Raw genomic sequence first — 18,247 nt, 5'->3', positions numbered from 1 at the left:
TGTTTCACTTCTCTCTTCGCATCCCCCATCTACTCTTTGGCCTTCCTTCTCCTTACATAGACCTTTCAGTCTTCATACTATATGTTGGAGGTCTTCAAAGAGAAGTAGCTGGCCACCAAGGACATACAGCTGGACATCATGCACAATGAACATCCTTATCCACATGGAAGACCAAATAGTAGTGATCCAGGCTAAAGATAATGTACTGGTCTTGGTCGGAGACAAAAGGGACATCTTGGGTTAGGAGGTCAAGTCGTACATCTTCAATCTTTCTCAGAAGATTAAATAGTACAGCTCCCATTACATGCAAAGAATGATCCTGGACAAAACACTGTTCATCCGTAGTGTGCACAGTGTCATCTTTCAACAGTCCTTCCGTAGGTTTATTTATAGAATCCAAAGTGTTAAACGGCTCTATTGTGAAGTATCAACAGTCATATTTGTTAGCGACTATCAAACCATTGTTCTGCCAATCTTGTTACTCTAAACCAACAAGTACATGCACTATCACTAGTGCTACTTGCGAGTAACTTGATTGACAATTTCCAATGATGTTATCAAGACAAAGACATGTTGAGATAGGCACAATGATTTTACCGCCTTTCATTAGTACCAAAGGCATCCAAGAACACCATCTTGACTGGTTCTTCCAAGTTGCCATGATATACCCTCTTGGCATTTGTTCACACATTTGCCATAGCATAGTTTTTTGTCTTTGCTGACGGTGTAGGATCATTGATAATGTTAACTAAATTCACCATATGTACTTATCATGATAAACATTAGACCTAGAAATAGTTTTGTTATCATCAAAATACCATACGAATATTTTCCAACAGTTTCTACAACAAAAGGGCGTACTTGTTGTTGCCCCTACTCTTGTTCCTACTCCTATCATGCTTCTGTTCTTGCTCCTGCCTCCGCAATCGCTGCTCTTACCGAAGCTGAAACTGTTGAACCATCCGTTCCATCCAAAGGAAAGGAGAAAGTGGTAGAGTAGAGGATCACTGAAAGCCAAGGACAAAGCCAACCCACCATAGAAACTGAGATGGCCGACCAAATGAATTTGTTGTCTGAATCCGAAGGCATGCCCACTGAACTAGAGGAAGTAATCATCAAAAGGTTTAGTATTAAATTGGTCACATTAAAAGGTTTACGACTGAATTGGCACAACTGCAATTGATTTTGGATTTATTATGTAATTTTTCCGTGTTTGCTTGGCAATTCATTAGATTTCACTTGGTGGTTCACCTTTGAGAAGATCGCAACAGAAGTCTATCCAATTGTATCCATCGATGAGGAATTTCACGAAAGACATAAAGTGTATCAAACTGTTATTGCTGAGTTGGGAATTAGGGGATGATCAAATCTAGTGGAGTGGACATATTCTTTTACTTAATCATTCGCCATAATTTATCGTCACAATATATCTTTAGGCATAATTAAGACAAACTATATTATCGGTAAAATCTGCCTCTTTGATTTCTTAAAAGTGTTTCAGAATACTCGTTAACAATCAATTGAAATTATGCAGGGACTAGGCGCAAGCGGACCGCCTCCTCGAGAAATTCTTAGTCAAATATATATGCAAGACCCGAAGCTTTCTGCTCTTGAAAATACATAATTTCATCTTCTGCATCGACCTGAAGAACCAAATAGACAATAGAAATTCTTTATCTTATCACAAAATATACTGGCAGGATAATATATCAGGACATGTAGAGCTCTGGAGTAGACAGTCTCGGTCTAGGAATGGCAACCAGGGGATTCATTTTCTTGACCACAATCCCAAACTTGTCCAATAGCTCCAGCTCCGTCCCTAGGGGAAGTTCCCACTCAAACGAATGCAAAAGAGAGGCCAAGACATACGCTAACATCCTCTCTGCCAGTGGAAGCCCCGCACATATCCTCCGACCGGACCCGAAAGGCATGTACATGAAGTTGTTACCTGACAGATCATACTCGCTGGGATCTTCCAAGAACCTCTCGGGTCGAAAGTCTGATGGTTTGTCCCAAATCTTGGGGTCCTTGTGGATATAACCCATGTTCAAGAATATGTTGCTGCCTTTCGGTATTGTGTAACCCCCAATGGCACAGGTAGAGTCTGGGGTCCGAGGTACCAATAAGGGCAGCGCCGGGTGCAAGCGAAATGCCTCCTTGATGACAGCGTTGAGGTACTTTAATTTGGGCAACTGGTGCTCTTCGACCATCTTATCGTTTCCTACAACTTCTGTCAATTCGTGGACTACTCTGTTCATCACATTTCGGTTCAGCAGCAACTCTGTCATCACCCACTCGACCATTGTTGAAGTTGTATCAGTTCCACCAATCACGATGTCCTATTCCGCACATTCGAAATTTCATCAGAAAGTATAAATTGCTGTAATGTTTGATGAAGCTGAATACTTAGTGAAACGCTGTAATAGAGAAGAATCAACGTTCTAGCCGAAATTTGAAGTTTTTTGTGATGGAGAGGGCATGGTCGGACGTAGCCTATGTTAGACGATAGGATGCAAAACAAGAGGCATGGAAAAAATATTAAAATCTTGACATGATACGACCAAATTCATCCGAACATATGCACACAATCATTGAAATACCTTTGCATTATATCAACTTTGCTATATTTGTTCACTATAAGACGCGGAAGGACTACAATACTCTAGTAATAATTACTTGACATTACTAAGTCATGATTATGGAGGCCAAAATATGAAATGACATCTGCAAAGAACAGAGTTGCATAGGAGGATTTACTAGGGGAGCTGCTAACCTGACGGTCCGACAAGACTGTCGGTTATTTTTTACCACACGATCTCTCAATTAATGAGTGCTGTATGCAAAATACGCGATGATGATGTGTAGATCTATAATTGAGATTGTACTATCCCCGACAGTACATTAGGAAAGCATTTCCCATGAACTATACTTTTTGGTGCAGCATGTCATGATTAAACTAGTCAGTTAGCTTAATAAACTTACCATAAGAATAGCTTTGAGTGCTCTATTCTTGTCCAATGGAGACTGGTCATCTTCAAGATCCATCTCCGTTTCCAGGACAATTTGCAAAAAGTCCTTTTTTTGTTCATTGGTTTTAGATTCTCCTTCCTTCTGCCCGAACGGTTCATTTGTTCTTCCTTGGGTGGCACATTCGACAACAGACTGAATAAAAGCATCAAGCCAGTGATGCACCCTTTTCATGTCCCTTTCCACTCCCTGTAGGTCAAGCCAAGCAAGTGATGGAAAAAAGTCCGAAACATTCGGACAACCTAAGAGCCCCATGTGTTTGGCCAACACCTTTCTGAACTCAGCACCCATGGCTTCGCTCTTCTCTCCTGGAAGCGTCCCTCCCCACAGCATCGCCATCACCGCGTTAATCAAGATCAGAAGGGCCCACTCGCCGATATCCACTGGCACCCCAGATTTTCTGTAAAGATCGCTCAAACCTTTCCTGACCTCCTGCCTTCTCAAATCGTAACAGGCATCAAGGCTCGCGTTGCTCATTATCTGCCGTACAAACAGTTTGCGAAGATTCCTCCAATAAGGCCCCTGGCTTGAGAAGGCAATATTCCTTGCGCCGTATGATGCGATGATAGCGGCAATGTTCGGGTCCCGATTGGCGAACGTCACGTCCTGGTCTCGTACGATTTCTTTGGCCAGCAACGGGGAGTTAACCACAATATATAACTTGCTCCCGAGCTGGAGTTTGTAGATGGGGCCATAGGACTCAGCCAACTTGGCAAATTTCCAGTGGAGATCGGTCCCCAGGAATGGGAGGTACCCAAGGAATGGCAAGCCTCGGGGGCCCGGAGGCAATGGAGCCGTCGTGTCTTTTTGCCTCCTGAACCAAGCGAAAAAAATAAGAGCTGTGATTGCTATGACCAGCAGTGTTATAGTAGCTCCAGGAATTGCATCATTCGCTTCTTTAGCATGCCACAACCATGGCCAGGGGCCGCCGGAGTCTCCGTTTGACATCTCAGCTTGTGACAACGGGAAGAGCACTGGTGGAGCAAGAATGAGGGTTTGGTTTTGATAGATGACTTAGGAAAGGCTGTTAGGGAACAATTATTAACTTGTTTACATGATCAGTAACATTTCATATAAAATGGAATTTTCTATGTTGATTCTTATCGTCCCATATGAAATAAAAAAAAAAGACAAGTTTGAAGGTAACTAATATTATCTGCAATGTAAAAGTAAGATTCAATGTAGAAGACTCAGAATTTACCTGAGGTTAGAAATTTATTCACAAGACTAATAAGCTTATTTAAAAGAAGCTAATCGCCCCCACGCTGTCTAGGATGTAACAATCAGAGGCTTCTTTTTCTCAGCAGATGCGAATAAAAAATTAATTAGGTAAGATACGCGCAATCTTCAAGCAAAGCACGACGCCAATAAAACAATTCAAGTTAGAAGATAATGTTTGCATGATGATTGAGAAAAATGAAATTTGTTTTTGTCTTGTTCTATCCTATGCTGTTTGTAGGTCGTGAAACCTGCTCCTTCACTCACGTGTTCTCACTTCCAACCCCTGAGAAAGTGGAAGAAGATACATACTTCGAAAACAACAGGGATCGGGGCCATTTGGTGGATGATGCACTTGGCTTTGAATAGATTTGAAAAGGCAAAAAAACATATGTTAGATGATTGAAGAACCAAAATGGTAAACTAGCCGCTCCATCATTTTTCTGCCAATAATAGAGCATTCGTGGAGACATATTTCTGCCAATGCTTTCACCGGCTTTCAAGATGCAACAATAACAAGAAATTGAGTTCTAAGTAATGGAAAGAAATTTTTTTTTTTCGAAGAACACTAAATGGTTTTCATCTATTTTGAGATTGACACAAACCTAGTTTAGGCTTCGGTTTCAGAGTGTTCATTGTTTTTATTTTTGCAGCCGAATGGTAGATGTTTTTCTTCTCCTTTTTTTTTTTTTTCGAGCAAATGATTTGAGTACTTTCCAATTTAAGAGACATAAATTGATTTGACTGACTATTTTTCTTTTGTCACAATACATTACTTAAACGGACAGTTGAGATGTATTTAACGAATGGCGTGTTGGGATCTTGTCTGTCAATTGAAATGAATAATAAAGGGTATATAATGTACTGATACAAGCTCCTGCAATGAGCTTATCTTAAATGTGGCTGATTGCAAGAAAGCATACTGCTTTCTGTGAGCCTGTGAAAAAGAGAAAATAATGGGTTCACTTGACTTGGTGGTTTTCTTTTTCCGTAGTATTGTGGTGGATCTCACAATTTCAGTATTATCCTCCCGCATTTGCTCATCCTCGGGCGTGCTGGGTCATTTCTAATGTGGGGGTGGCATGCTTGCTGATTTTTTCTAACTATTGGCATTTTCACTATTTTTTTTTACAGTGCACTTGTTGGTCTCTTTTTTTCCTGCTGTCACTGGAATTATGGCTGGTTCAAATCGATGAGGCTCCTTGAAGGATACACAGCGGTCAATACCCGTTGGTACACTTGCTGCAACTCTTACAACTACCACCCTATTACCAAAAAAAATTCTAAATCTATTGCAATTATACCAATTACGTCTTAAATTTTTTTTTTTTTTGTTAATTGTGTCATAAACCTTTTTCAATTGTGCCAATTCAGTTAAGTTTGTCGGCCAGTACTGACGTGGACAATCTTTAATAATAGTTAATATTTTTTTTTTCCGGAGCTTGCCGGCCACTGGGCGAGGGTAGCCTTGCCGGCAATGCGCAAGGCCCCGATGAGGCGGCCACGCCCAATGCCCGGCCCCGGCCATAGTAGGAGAAGGAACAAAAAAATAGAAAGAGAAAAAAGGAAAAAATATTAAAAAATATTAAAAATTATCCTCGTCAACGCCAACCGTTAAAGTGGACTAAATTGTTTTTAATTGCAAAAGGTGTAGGACAGAATTGGCACATTTTGCAATAAGTTTAAAACTTATTTGGTAACTACCCCGGCCTATGTCTGATTTCTGTTTTAACTTTTGGGGCTCTGGCAAGTTGGAGAAAAGCTACTGACTGACAGGAATTGTTAGTTATTTTGTTGTGCTTACTCCTAAATTTTTTTAACCATCTTGAATTTCCGCTTCTCTTCTTTTCCAAGGAATACCTTGCAGAATTTTCTTTTCAGCAGACATTACTTGCTATAATGCCTTGGATTACCTTAACCTTGGATTTTGGACATTCTACCATCTTTAGTTAGATATATATGTACCACACTTGCAGTTTGTTTCATTCAGCTCTTACTGAATTTGTTTACTCAGGCTGCTTACAGCTACAATTGCTTGGCCTCTCCCTGCCATCGTGTACACTGGAATTATCCTTTCGAGTTTAGGTGCATCTCTCCAGAGCCTCACGGGCCGACCTCGCCTTCTCGCAGCAGTTGCGAAAGATGATATCCTGCCTATTCTCATTGACTTCAATGTTGCAGAAGGGAGTGAACCTCACATTGCTACATTTTTTACTGCCTCTGTCTGGGGTGTGTCATAGTTGGGAATCTCTGGATTTGATCACACCAACTGTAACCTACGAAGCACCGATACTCCTCGGAGGCTTCCTGTCGTGTCGATCGGTCGACGCTCTCCGACATGCGATCGACACATGGCAACACTCTAGGCACACAAGCGACTTGCGAGTTCAGCATCCCGACACACCATTTTGACACACACGTCAATTTTAAGAATTTTCAATAAATTAGGATCAAAACATAAATTTAAAAAATTATATGTACTTAGTTTATATATCCAGTCATCCCAAAATTAATATACCCAGCTAGCCAAAAAAATAATAATTGTAAATCCCTAACAAAAGAAGAAGAAGAAGAAGAAGAAGAAGACGAAGTTCATTGCTAATATTTTTATATATACATGAAAATTTACCATGTATATATAAATATATATTTAAGATACAATGTGTTTCAACATGTCGAAATTCTCTATATTTTTAGAAATAAAGTGTCGGTATGTCGTGTCGTGTTGTATAGTGTCACGTCGCGTCGCGTATCGGTATCGGTGCTACTTAGACTATAACCATCTTGCTTCCTCCTGGATCCTCTAGAAGCACCCAATTGGCGTCCACGATGCACCCACTGGAGCCTCTCTTTTGCTTGAAGCATCACTCTGCATTGCTTTGCCTCAGTTCCACTCGGGAGCTTATTGATCACATAGTGGATTGCTACTTTATAGTGGTGCATTAGTGGGAACTACCGCAAACTTGTTTACCTCTTCTTTGGTGCCTGTGTGTATTTGTGAGCCTTCCCGCATTGTATTCATTTTGTTCAGCAGAAGGACACTTTCAGTGATAATATTTGTGTACGGCCCTCATTGGCCCTCATTTTAGTGTCAAAATTTTTCGCCGGCTCACTTAAGTGCCAAATTAGATTAAAAACGATAACTTAAGTGTCAATGGAGAGGATTCCAGCCAAAATAAATACATGGATGGTACTTTTAATTTAAACAATTTAGCGACAGCGCTTTTTTAAATAAAAAATCAATTCCACGTGTGCAAAGAGAATGATGTCGCTCGGTCGACATGGCTGGGATGTCTTAAACTTATAGCACTTAAGTGATCACTTTCATAAAAACTTGGCACTCAAACGATCATAATTTACAACTTATGGAATTGAAAGTCACTCCACAAAATTGGCTAAACGACGTTGTTTGTGCTCCGGAAGCTGACTAGGATATCCAGCGAGCCTCGTAGGATTAGTTAATTAATAAAAAAAAACTGCCACATATGATTTCCGATCAGGCTCACCGGAGTTGGCACTGAAATAACCGTCTTTCAAGAAAATTGGCTCTTAAGTAATTTGAAATTTTTTTTTGGCATCAAATAGAGCACCGTATACAAATATTATCACTTGATATGTCCTTCTGCCTATTTTGTTCTTTTGTTATCTGCGCACGTTAGCATAGCATTTCCCATTGAAGAATTGGAACTTCGGAGAGGAGGAATACGAGGAGGACGATGTTGTCATGGTTTGAAAAGTGACGGTTTAGTTTTCGTCACGAAATCATTTCTTGGGAATAGGATGACTTGTTCATCCGGTTTCCATAAAAGTGACCTGAGTTAGATTACAAAAGTAACAACTCAAACAAAAGCAACATGGATTAGGGACGTGATATGAAATTAAAGACGAATCTAACTTCCTACATTATAGAACTTTACTCAAATAACATAATCTTCTCTTGAGGTTATGCTTGTTTTGTAGAGAATGAATGAGCTGAAAAATATTTTCCTAAAAATGATCGCTTAAAATAATTTATCAATAAAAAATATTTTCATTATTGATAGATTTATGTCTAAATATTTTGTAGAGAATGAAAATATTGCTTGTTCATTAACTTTTATAAGCGATACTAGTAGCCATTTCAAGGATAATATTTTTCAAATGATTCATTTTTTTTTTGTGAAACAAACGAAGCCTAAGTTATTTACGAAATAGTCCCTCAAGTTTGGTATATTTGCAATTCGGTCCTTGAAAAAATATTTCTTCTACACCCTTGGATGGCTGGCCAGCTTGTGGCCTCGCTCGTGGGCTCGTCTGCTCTTTTCTAGACTTAATTAGGCCTTTTTTAATTAATTAAGCATTAATTAAAGGCTTTTTAATTAATTAACTTGAACGGGATGAATTAAGCTCCAAATAAGCCTTGAGGCCATGTGAATTTCGGTCAAGTAGCACCCTTGTGCTCGTCGAATTCTTTCGTGAGTTCTGGCCCAGTTCGCATAATTTCAAATTCGTTTCTGTTGTCAGTTCAATTTAAATACAAATGCATGCATGCTAAAATTAAAATTAATCTAAATAAAAAAAATATGAAAATCATATGAGTAATTTTGCTAGGGACTAAGGTTAGTCCCTAATTTTTTTAGTGAAAGTAATCCTAAATGTTCAGCCAAAATTTAGGTTTCAACAATAGGGTACCTATACTTAATGGTGATAATGTTGATGGCTCGATTATCTAGCACATTCTGCAAGAAGCATCCTTCTTGGGCAGGAGTAGAGCTGGAATAATACATGGGCTCATGCTTTCTCGGACATATCCTCTATTGATAAGTTCATCGACTTGGCTTTGTAACTCCTTTTGTTTCCTTCGGATTGCATTGGTAGGCAATTTTGTTTGACACAGAAGCACCAGGAAACAAATCGATTTGATGCACAATACCTCTTACGTGAGGTAATCCAGGTGACAAATCTTGCAGAAATACATTGATAAATTATTTCAATAAGGAATGCATGGGTCACTGCATCTCACTAGAAGTTTTCTTGTATTTCCCAACCCATGTTGAAGTTTAAGAATCATAGACGGATTCAAGGGTGTAAGAGTAATGCATTTTTGTTCCTTGTGAAAAGAGTACATGTTTTTACAGCTATCGTGTACGGCTTTCCTATCATATTGCCAAGGCCTTCCCAATAACAAGTGACATGCCTCCATGGGAACAATATCACGTGGAACATGATTTTGATAATTCTTTCCAATCGAAAAAAAATATGAGAACTTGTTTGGTTAAAGATTGCTTCCTTCACTAAGTCATTGAAGCTTGTACGATTGAGGATGCTTTATGTAGGCAACTTCAACTTGTTGATCAAAGTTGTCCCTATAACATTGGTGCAGCTTTCGCCATCAATAATCATTGCACAAACCTTCCTATTAATTGGGCAACGGGTGTGGAATATATTCTCCCTTTTTTCATCTATATTTGGAGAAATTACAGCATGTAATGCCCTCCAAAAACCAATAGCTCGCCATCATGAAATTTTCCATAACCTTATCTTGATCTTCAGATTTGGAATCAATCTGGTTAGGATCGTTTTCAGCCTCTTAAAGTTTCAAATCGATCTTTTCAATTACTTGAAGGGTCATAACCCTCTGATTAGGACAATTAACTTGCAAATACCCAGACCATTGCACTTAAAGCATTTGCTGCCTTCACCATCAGTTTTCTTGTTGAGCTCTTTGATAAACTTCATAAACGTCTATTTCGCCTTTTCCTTTTTCGAGTATTCATCGGTCTTGCTAGAATGAGCACCTTAAGGGACGATGTATCCCTTGTCGAAGATCTGGCAGACAAACCCTTGCCACACTTCAATTGTTTGTCCACCTTCACGGACAATTTGCAAATATCTTCAAAGACCTGATATGGTTTTAATTAAACGAAATCGATATGCCCCAGTTCTAGGCACCAATGAAATGAGCGATGGTTTGCAATAACAATTTGGGATATCGCACCTCATAAGGAGTTCAACAGAACCTCTTCTTCATAAGTTTCCTAAGCTTTTCCCAAAGCTGGATCTTTCTTTTTTCCGTCTCTGGTTCGCCGATGCTTTACAGTCTCCCACCAAACAGAAGCATTTTTGGTCATTTTCAGGACAACAATCTTACATTTCTTCTTATCCGAGTATGACTTGAGTCAAAAACTCGCTCGGTGGCATGTAGCCAATCAACAAAGTCATCAAGATTGAGATTACCCTTAAATTCAGATGCCTCCACTTTCATTTCACAATCATTCTCCTTGTCCCTCCCTCTTCTCCACCTAACTTGTATTTGGAAGAACTGGAGTCGTCCTAGTGGAGTCAGAATCGTTACCAGAACTTTGACGAGAATTTGAATCATCACTTCGATGTTGATCATCAGGGACTCTTTCTCTCTAGATTCTCTAGGCAGTTGAGGACTCGCTCAATTTGTTGATAAAGTTCAATCTTAGCACAATCTCGCCTCTTATTGTGTGCTTGCTCCAAAGTCAAGCCTCTTGAAATCAAATTATCCATTTTTAGTAGGAGATAGATTATAGAAGGAACACTCAAATGAGTTCAACCTTGAGCTATAATACCAATTTGATGCGTACGCAAGACAAGTAATTCTAGAACGGGGATTTTCTGCGTAATGTATGGACGGGAAATCTGCGTTATGTATGGATGGGTGTATAGGTGATATATATTGGAATGATGTGTATAGGAGGAAGGCTATGGGAGGTTCACCACCAAAGTGTAAATGTACAAGCCACCAGCCAAGGATAAAGAATCGGATAGATGGCAGCACACCACCAAAGGCGTAAATGATTGCTCCACAGGTCAAGGATAAACTGTTTGTTTCACCACTATAACTCGAATAAAGAATTGGATAGAAATTCACGTAGGATTCTGTTATATTCATCAAAATCTTCTTACTTTCAATTGAGTACTCTAATTTATAGAGGGACTAAAGCACAAAAAATAGACAAGCATTAAAGAGACATAGGACTATCCAAATAATAAAGACATGAGAACCAGAAAGCAATTAAAGCCCTAGGACCTAGGAAATGTATGAAATGACATGGAGACTTGAAATCTTGACTTTTCGATCTTGGGTTCGTATTCCAAAATTCGTCCACCAGCCTTGACCAGAAAATAAGCATCTTGAAATATCAACAAATATCTAGGGAAATGCTCAAACTAGCCTCCCAGTCGATATGTTCTTGATTAGCTTTGAAATCGGCAACTATTTTAGTGAATCGATAACTTAAATTTGATCGGCATGAAAGAATAGATAACTCCTGAATGATATCTTGGTAGTCTATTAACAACCATGCTTGTGTATTGATAGCATATTCGGGGCCCATTGGAGCAAGTTGTGACGACAATTTGGCTTTGCTAGAATAATCATCTATTGGGCTGGATTAGTTGATGGGATCTCGCTGGACTTGGACTTGTTCCACAAATTAGATGCTCCTGCATCATCAGTGGTACGTCTTGAAGAAGATCGACCTGTTGGAAACGTGGGAGGACTTATATGGTAGTATGTTGGCATAGACTTTATTGATGATATAATTTTTGGATCGATTAACGAGTCTCTATGAAAAGAATTAACAAGTATCATGAAGAGTAAATTCGAAATGAGCATGGAACAACTGAATTTCTTTCTTAGTTTACAAGTTAAACACACCAAGGATGGAACTTTAAATATTTCCAAGAAAATTATGCCATAGAATTTTTGAAGAAATTTTGGAATGGAAAGTTGCGAAAAACAAAGAATGTTACACCATTGGCACTATCAACCAAACTTGACAAGGTTGAGAAAGGTAAGTCTGTTGATTCTAAACTCTATAGAAGCATGATAGGGTTACTATCTAGACTTGACCTTGTTCAATGAATGCATGTGTGCTCGTTTTCTGTCTAATCTTAAGGAATCTCTTCTAACAGCTATAAAATCATTTAGTACATTGGATCTTATGAAAAACTAGGTTTGTGGTACCCCCAGAATTTGGACTTCATAGTATTAGGATTCTCATATGCTAACTTCGCATGGTGCAAAATCGATAGGAAGAGCACCTTTGGTACTTGTCAACTAATCGGTTGTATGCTTGTCTCGTGATATTCAAAGAAACAAAATTCAACTAATTGGCTGTATGCTAGTTTCGTGATTTTGAAATGAACAAAATTCAATTGTTCTTTTAACTGATGAGGCTGAGTATATAGCTCTAGGAGTTGTTGTACTCAACTCTTATGGACGAAACAACAAGTGATTTTGGTGAATTTTATGTTATAGCTAAAGTGCAATTAATTTGACTAAGAATCCAATCATGCATTCTAGAGCCAAGCATTTATTAGTCATCATTTCGTCAAATATCACCTAAGTTGTGGTGATACATGCATTTATTTTGTCGATTCTAAGTATTAATTGACCGATATATCCACTACGCCACTCGACAAGAGCACATTTGAGTTCATTAGAAAAGAACTTGGAATATGTGATCCTTTTCAGTAAGGATTATCTTTGATAATTGCAAGAAAATCACAATAATCTCAAGGAAAAATAACACAAATGATCCTTGAATATTAAATGAATTTGCAATGTGATCCATGAACTTTTAATGGGACAACATTGAACATTTCATACGGTTCAAAAACTAAATTGAATATGTATCAAAAGTTTATAGAACAAATCAAAATTTTATGAAGCACATAGAACAAATTAAAAGTTTATCAATTAGATTACACATTGAACCAAAATTCATAGACCGTTTGTGTTATTCACTACTATCATAATGTGATAAAAAAAAAATATTCTCGAAAACCGGGTACGCTACCGTATTTCAAAACGTTGTCATTACATTCACTTTCTCTCTCCTACTAGTTTACCATTCTGACGATGTATGTTAGAATTTACTACCGAGTGATTGTGTGATAATCCAGTAATATTATTGTCCTTATTGTCACTAATTCTTGTTTTAAATTGGCTTCTCTCTCTCTCTCACTCTCCTTGAACCTGGCTGCTCTTATTTATACGGAGTGAGCGGGCGAAGTCGGTCACCGGCCTACATTAAAAAATAATCGCCTCTTGAGCCCTCTTCCAAAATCAAACATTCATCCTTCTCCTTCATGCACTCCGATTTTCATGGCTCCCAACAATATCTGGCAGCACTCGCAAAAAGGCCAGTACGCGCAAATCGAAACAAGCCCGGAATTTTCTTCAGCAAGGACTGCCCTCAAGGCTTGAAGGAAAATATGGCGAGCGAATTGAGAGTACCGATCAATGGTTTTATTACCAGAGAAGATGGCCACCGGAAAAAAAAAAAAAAAGGGTCCTTGAGAGATCATTTCGATGATCAAACAGTTTGCGAGATCTTGGCGACACCAATTCCCACACAGGAAAAGATCAGAATTGAGACTTCAAATCGCAGAAACTGGAGGATCAGCCATTGCCAATAGTGAGCGGCCGTCCACCACTGAAGGGAGAACATCATCTACAAAACCACCAGAATTAAGACTTCAACCCTTGAAACAAATATCAAGTGATGTTGTTCCACCGGAATGGACTCGAAGCGTTCAGGAAACAATTAAAACTGTCGAATCTGCAACTGTCGCGTGAGAGCAATTGCAAGAGGCTCACGCTCAGCAACAAATCGCTCGCTGCAATCTGCTTAATCTGAGCAAGCTCCGCCACCAGTGACAATGGAAGGTTTTGACAGTTCTATTTGCCCAGTTTCTACAACAAATGTGCATACTTATTGTTGCGCCCACAGAAACTGAGATGACCAAGTGACGATTTGCTGTCTGAACCTGAAGGAATCACCATTGAACCAGAGGAAGTAATCATCAAGAGGTTGACGGCTTAATTGGCAAATCATCAAAAGATTTATGATTAGATTGGCTCAATTCAAAGGTTTAGAGAATTTTTTTTTGACAAATCGTCAAAAGGTTTAGGACTAAATTGGCTAAATTGAAAGGTTTAAGACTAAATTGGGACAAGTGCAATAGGTTTAAGGTTTTTAACTAATTTTTTCTCGCGTTTGCATAGCATTCCATTAGTTTTCTCTTGATCGTGACACTAGCCTATACCAGTTGTATCCATTGGACGAGGAATCTCCAAAGATCTGAAGTATAACAAACTGTTATTACTGAATTGGGTGATGATCAAATCTAGTGGATTGTACGTATTCTTTTGTTTCTCATTTGCCATAATTTATTGCCGTAACAAATAACACATGTTTAGGCATAATTAAGATAGTCAATTGAAAATACGCAGCGACTAGGGGCGAGCGGACCGCCTCCTCGAGAACTCCATAGTCGAATATTTATGCAAGACCTCAGGCGCTTTGCTCTTAAAATACATGATTTCATTTTCTGGTCTAGTTGACCTGTCATGACCCGAACCCCGCGAGCTCATCGACATCCCACCTGGCCACACTTATGTACAGTTCTCCAGGATCCAAAGGCCAACAAATTCATGCGGAAGCAAAAACAAATCCCCGTACAGAAACAATTAACATCACGATGACTTGGGACGGTAAAAACAAACTTATATACATATCCACACGTTCTATACAATTTTCCAAATCTACGGCTTCGGAGGCCACCGTACAAGCCTATGACCACTAAAACAAAAAGATTACGTGGTCGAAGCCTACTATACATCCCAAATAAAACAGCCAGCAAAAGTCAAGAGGCCAACTACCCTAGGCCTCGTTCTCGTTATCCGGTACTATATCATCTCTCGCCTCCAGCTCATCCTCGTCAAGCTCAGGTGGCTGTTCCGCATCCGATGGCTCTACAACCTCCCATCTTCTCCCGGTACCATGACATTAGGGAATACCGAATCTCCCGGGCAGAACACTCATGGCTGAGGCGGGTGGTCTGAAAAACAACGAACCCACGACGGGGTGAGATAAAATCTCAGTAAGCTAACCCCTAATCCTAGATTAGGGCTCTAGTGCCTCCAGACACATTTTTCAGTGAACAATTTCCAATAATTCTTCTTTCTTCCCAAAAATTCCACAATTTAATTCCAGAAAATTCCGTTCTTTCTCCGAAAATTCTCACACCTTCTCCAATATTCTACGTTACTCCCGTTTCGGCGTTCCACGCCTCAGTCTAACAATAAAATATTCTACGTGCTCCCAGGGCCCGTTTTTAGCACACCAGGCCATAATATAAATGTCCACCTTACTCCAAAAATTTCCACGTTACCCCGAAAATATTCCACGGCACTCCGAAAATATTCCACGTTACTCCGGAAGTATTTCACGTCGCTCCAGAATATTCCACGTTACTCCGGAAATATTCCACGTTACACCAGAATATTCCACGTTACTCCAGAAATATTCCACGTTACTCCACCGCCATCAAATAAGTTCATAATATTGAGCCTCGGACCTTTATGGAACACGGCTCTATATATATACCAGGGTCTCAGACACATAGGAATACGACCCACGGATCTCGGTCTCGGACACATAGGAACACGACCGGATCAAGTCTCGGACAATTAGTCGAACACGACTCACTTTGGTCTCGGACGACTTAATTGAACACGACTTTCTTACTTTCTCGGTCCCGGACAATCAGACGAATACGGCTCACTTTGGCCTCAGACGACTTGATTGAATACGACCCTCACATTTCCTCGGTCTCGGACAATCAGACGAATACGGCTCACTTTGGCCTCGGACGACTTGATTGAATACGACCCTCACATTTCCTCGGTCTCGAGACAATCGACGAATACGGCTCACTTTGGCCTCGGACGACTTGATTGAATACGACCCTCACATTTCCTCGGTCTCGGACAATCGGACGAATACGGCTCACTTTGGCCTCGAACTGACTTGATTGAATACGACCCTTCTCATTTTCTCGGAATAGATCGGGACCACGTGATTCACTCACGTTAGAGAATTAATAATTCGGGATCACCCGATTAATCCACACTAAACCAAATATTAATTCATACTACCCGATCAATTAACACTACCATAGTATCCAATCCACGTCATGCGACCATATTACGCTAACATAGCAATTTATAAATCACGTACCATTAAAATTATATCAACGTGGAAATTTATCACGGCCGAACAATAATAATTTTCTAACATATAAAATAATTCTACTATAGTACTAATGCCACATTTATTTAGTACCATGGCATAACAACTTTATATCACATAAAAGTAACCCTAGTTAATATATTAACTAACCATGGTTCAAAAATTAACTAGAGTTAAATACTAACCTAACCATGATTAAACTATAGCATAAAGTAACTCTAGTTAGGGCATAAAGTAACCATAGTTAAACTTTGACCACTATTATGTTCTTGACTTTACTATTCATGCAAGAACAAGCTTTCTCTCTCCTCCAAATATTCATTCTCGGCCAAGGCATAAAAATGGCCAAAAACAACCAATTTTTCACCCAAATCTACCAAATCTCAAGTCCATTAGCATCCTAGATACCTAATATAAGGTTAGGGACCAACTTACCACTATTTTAGCAAGTTTTCCGGCGAGAAACCAAGAAAAATTTTGACCCTAATCCGGCGGCTCCGGCAACTCCTCTTGACCGGCTTTAACCCACGGAAATCCGGCGACTCCGAGTAGCTCACGGCGGTAGTCGAGCTCCGGCGGTTCAAGGCGACACCGGCGGTTGTTTGAAGAATTTTCGATGAGGGAGAGAATGAGCAAGGGTGAGTTCGGCCAAGAGAGGGAGTGAGCTAGAGAGAGAAAGGGGTCTTGAAAAATGAAGAAGAAGAAAGCCAAAATAATTAATATAGGTTAAAATAATTATTGGGTGGGATATTTTGGTGTCTTGAAAGTCAAGAGGGACAAATTGGTGATTTTCTCCACCAAAAGTAGTCAAAATTCGGCCAAGGGGTAAAATGACCAAAATACCCTTCGTTCCAAGTTAAAAATGGGGTATTTTTCGAGGGCAAATGGGTCCTTTCCCATATCCAGTCCAAATCTACTTTTCCTGAACCTCTTTGGGGTGAACCGCGAAGGAATTGCACCCAGGATGAGGAAACGTCCAAAATTTTTATTTTTTTGAAACCCCTAAAGGTCCGACCTGCCGGATTACAGGATGTCACATGACCTGAAGAACCAATATTTCTCCTATCCCAATATACTGGCAGGATACTTTATTCCGTAGAACTGAAATGAAGAGTCTCGAGACTCTAATACAAGATCTATCTGGCCATGTAGAGCTCCGGAGTAGACAATCTCGGTCTGGGAATGGCAACCAGGGGATTCATTTTCTTGACCACCAGCCCGAACTTTTCCAAGAGTTCTAGCTCCGCCCCTCCTGGTAGCTCCCACTCGAACGAATGCAGAAGAGATGCCAAGACATATGCTAGCATCCTCTCTGCCAGCGGAAGCCCGGCACATATCCTCCGACCGGAACCGAAAGGCATGTATGTGAAGTTGTTGCCCGAGAGATCATACTTGCTGGGATCTTCCAAGAACCTCTCGGGTCTAAACTCCAACGGTTTGTCCCAAATCCTGGGATCCTTGTGGATATAACCCATGTTCAAGAATATGTTACTGCCTTTCGGTATCGTGTAACCCCCAACGGCACAGGAAGCATGCGGTGTCCTAGGAATTAATAAGGGCAGCGCTGGGTGCAAGCGGAATGTCTCCTTGATGACAGCGTTGAGGTACCTTAATTTGGGCAAGTGGTGCTCTTCGACCATCTCATCCTCCCCCACGATATCTGTCAATTCATGGACTACTTTGCTCATCACATTTCGGTTCTGCAACAACTCTGCCATCACCCACTCGACCATTGTTGAAGTCGTATCGGTTCCGCCAACCACGACGTCCTATTCCGCACATTCGAAATTTCATTAGAAAGCATAAATTGCTGTAATGAAAGTTTTGGTACTCTAGTAATAATAACTTGATATTAACTCATGATTATGGTGGCCAAAATATGAAATGGCATCTACAAAGGACAGAGTCACGGAGGAGGATTAACTATACTTTCTGGTGCATCAGGTCAT

At 39.9% G+C, this 18,247-nt stretch overlaps 1 protein-coding gene and 1 long non-coding RNA gene across 4 annotated transcripts in view; one reads left to right on the top strand and one right to left on the bottom strand.

Moving 5' to 3' along the window:
* LOC115726807 (flavonoid 3'-monooxygenase CYP75B137-like) overlaps positions 1–18,247 on the bottom strand; it is a 77,317-nt gene that overhangs the window by 57,723 nt on the left and 1,347 nt on the right. The window contains exons 1-2 of one of the 3 annotated variants that reach the window (XM_030656566.2): positions 2,983–4,036; positions 1,553–2,339 (exon numbers count right to left, since the gene is read on the bottom strand). In XM_030656566.2, the coding sequence (XP_030512426.1) occupies positions 1,710–2,339; positions 2,983–3,975 (1,623 nt within the window). In that variant the 5' untranslated portion in view covers positions 3,976–4,036 and the 3' untranslated portion in view covers positions 1,553–1,709. Of the gene's footprint in view, positions 1–1,549; positions 2,340–2,982; positions 4,037–17,340; positions 18,068–18,247 lie in introns of those variants that run through there. The other 2 variants (XR_007199678.1, XM_048285108.1) reach the window with 2 other exon arrangements.
* On the top strand, positions 2,309–18,171 carry LOC125316546. The gene is made up of 3 exons (XR_007199680.1): positions 2,309–2,409; positions 7,784–7,798; positions 18,135–18,171. It is a non-coding gene; the product is annotated as an uncharacterized LOC125316546 (long non-coding RNA).

The sequence above is a fragment of the Rhodamnia argentea genome, chromosome 9 (assembly GCF_020921035.1).
Source record: "Rhodamnia argentea isolate NSW1041297 chromosome 9, ASM2092103v1, whole genome shotgun sequence".
In the NCBI taxonomy this organism is placed as follows: Eukaryota; Viridiplantae; Streptophyta; class Magnoliopsida; order Myrtales; family Myrtaceae; genus Rhodamnia; species Rhodamnia argentea.
The sequence above is the reverse complement of the archived record's forward strand: the minus strand, read 5'-3'. Positions and strand labels throughout refer to the sequence as shown.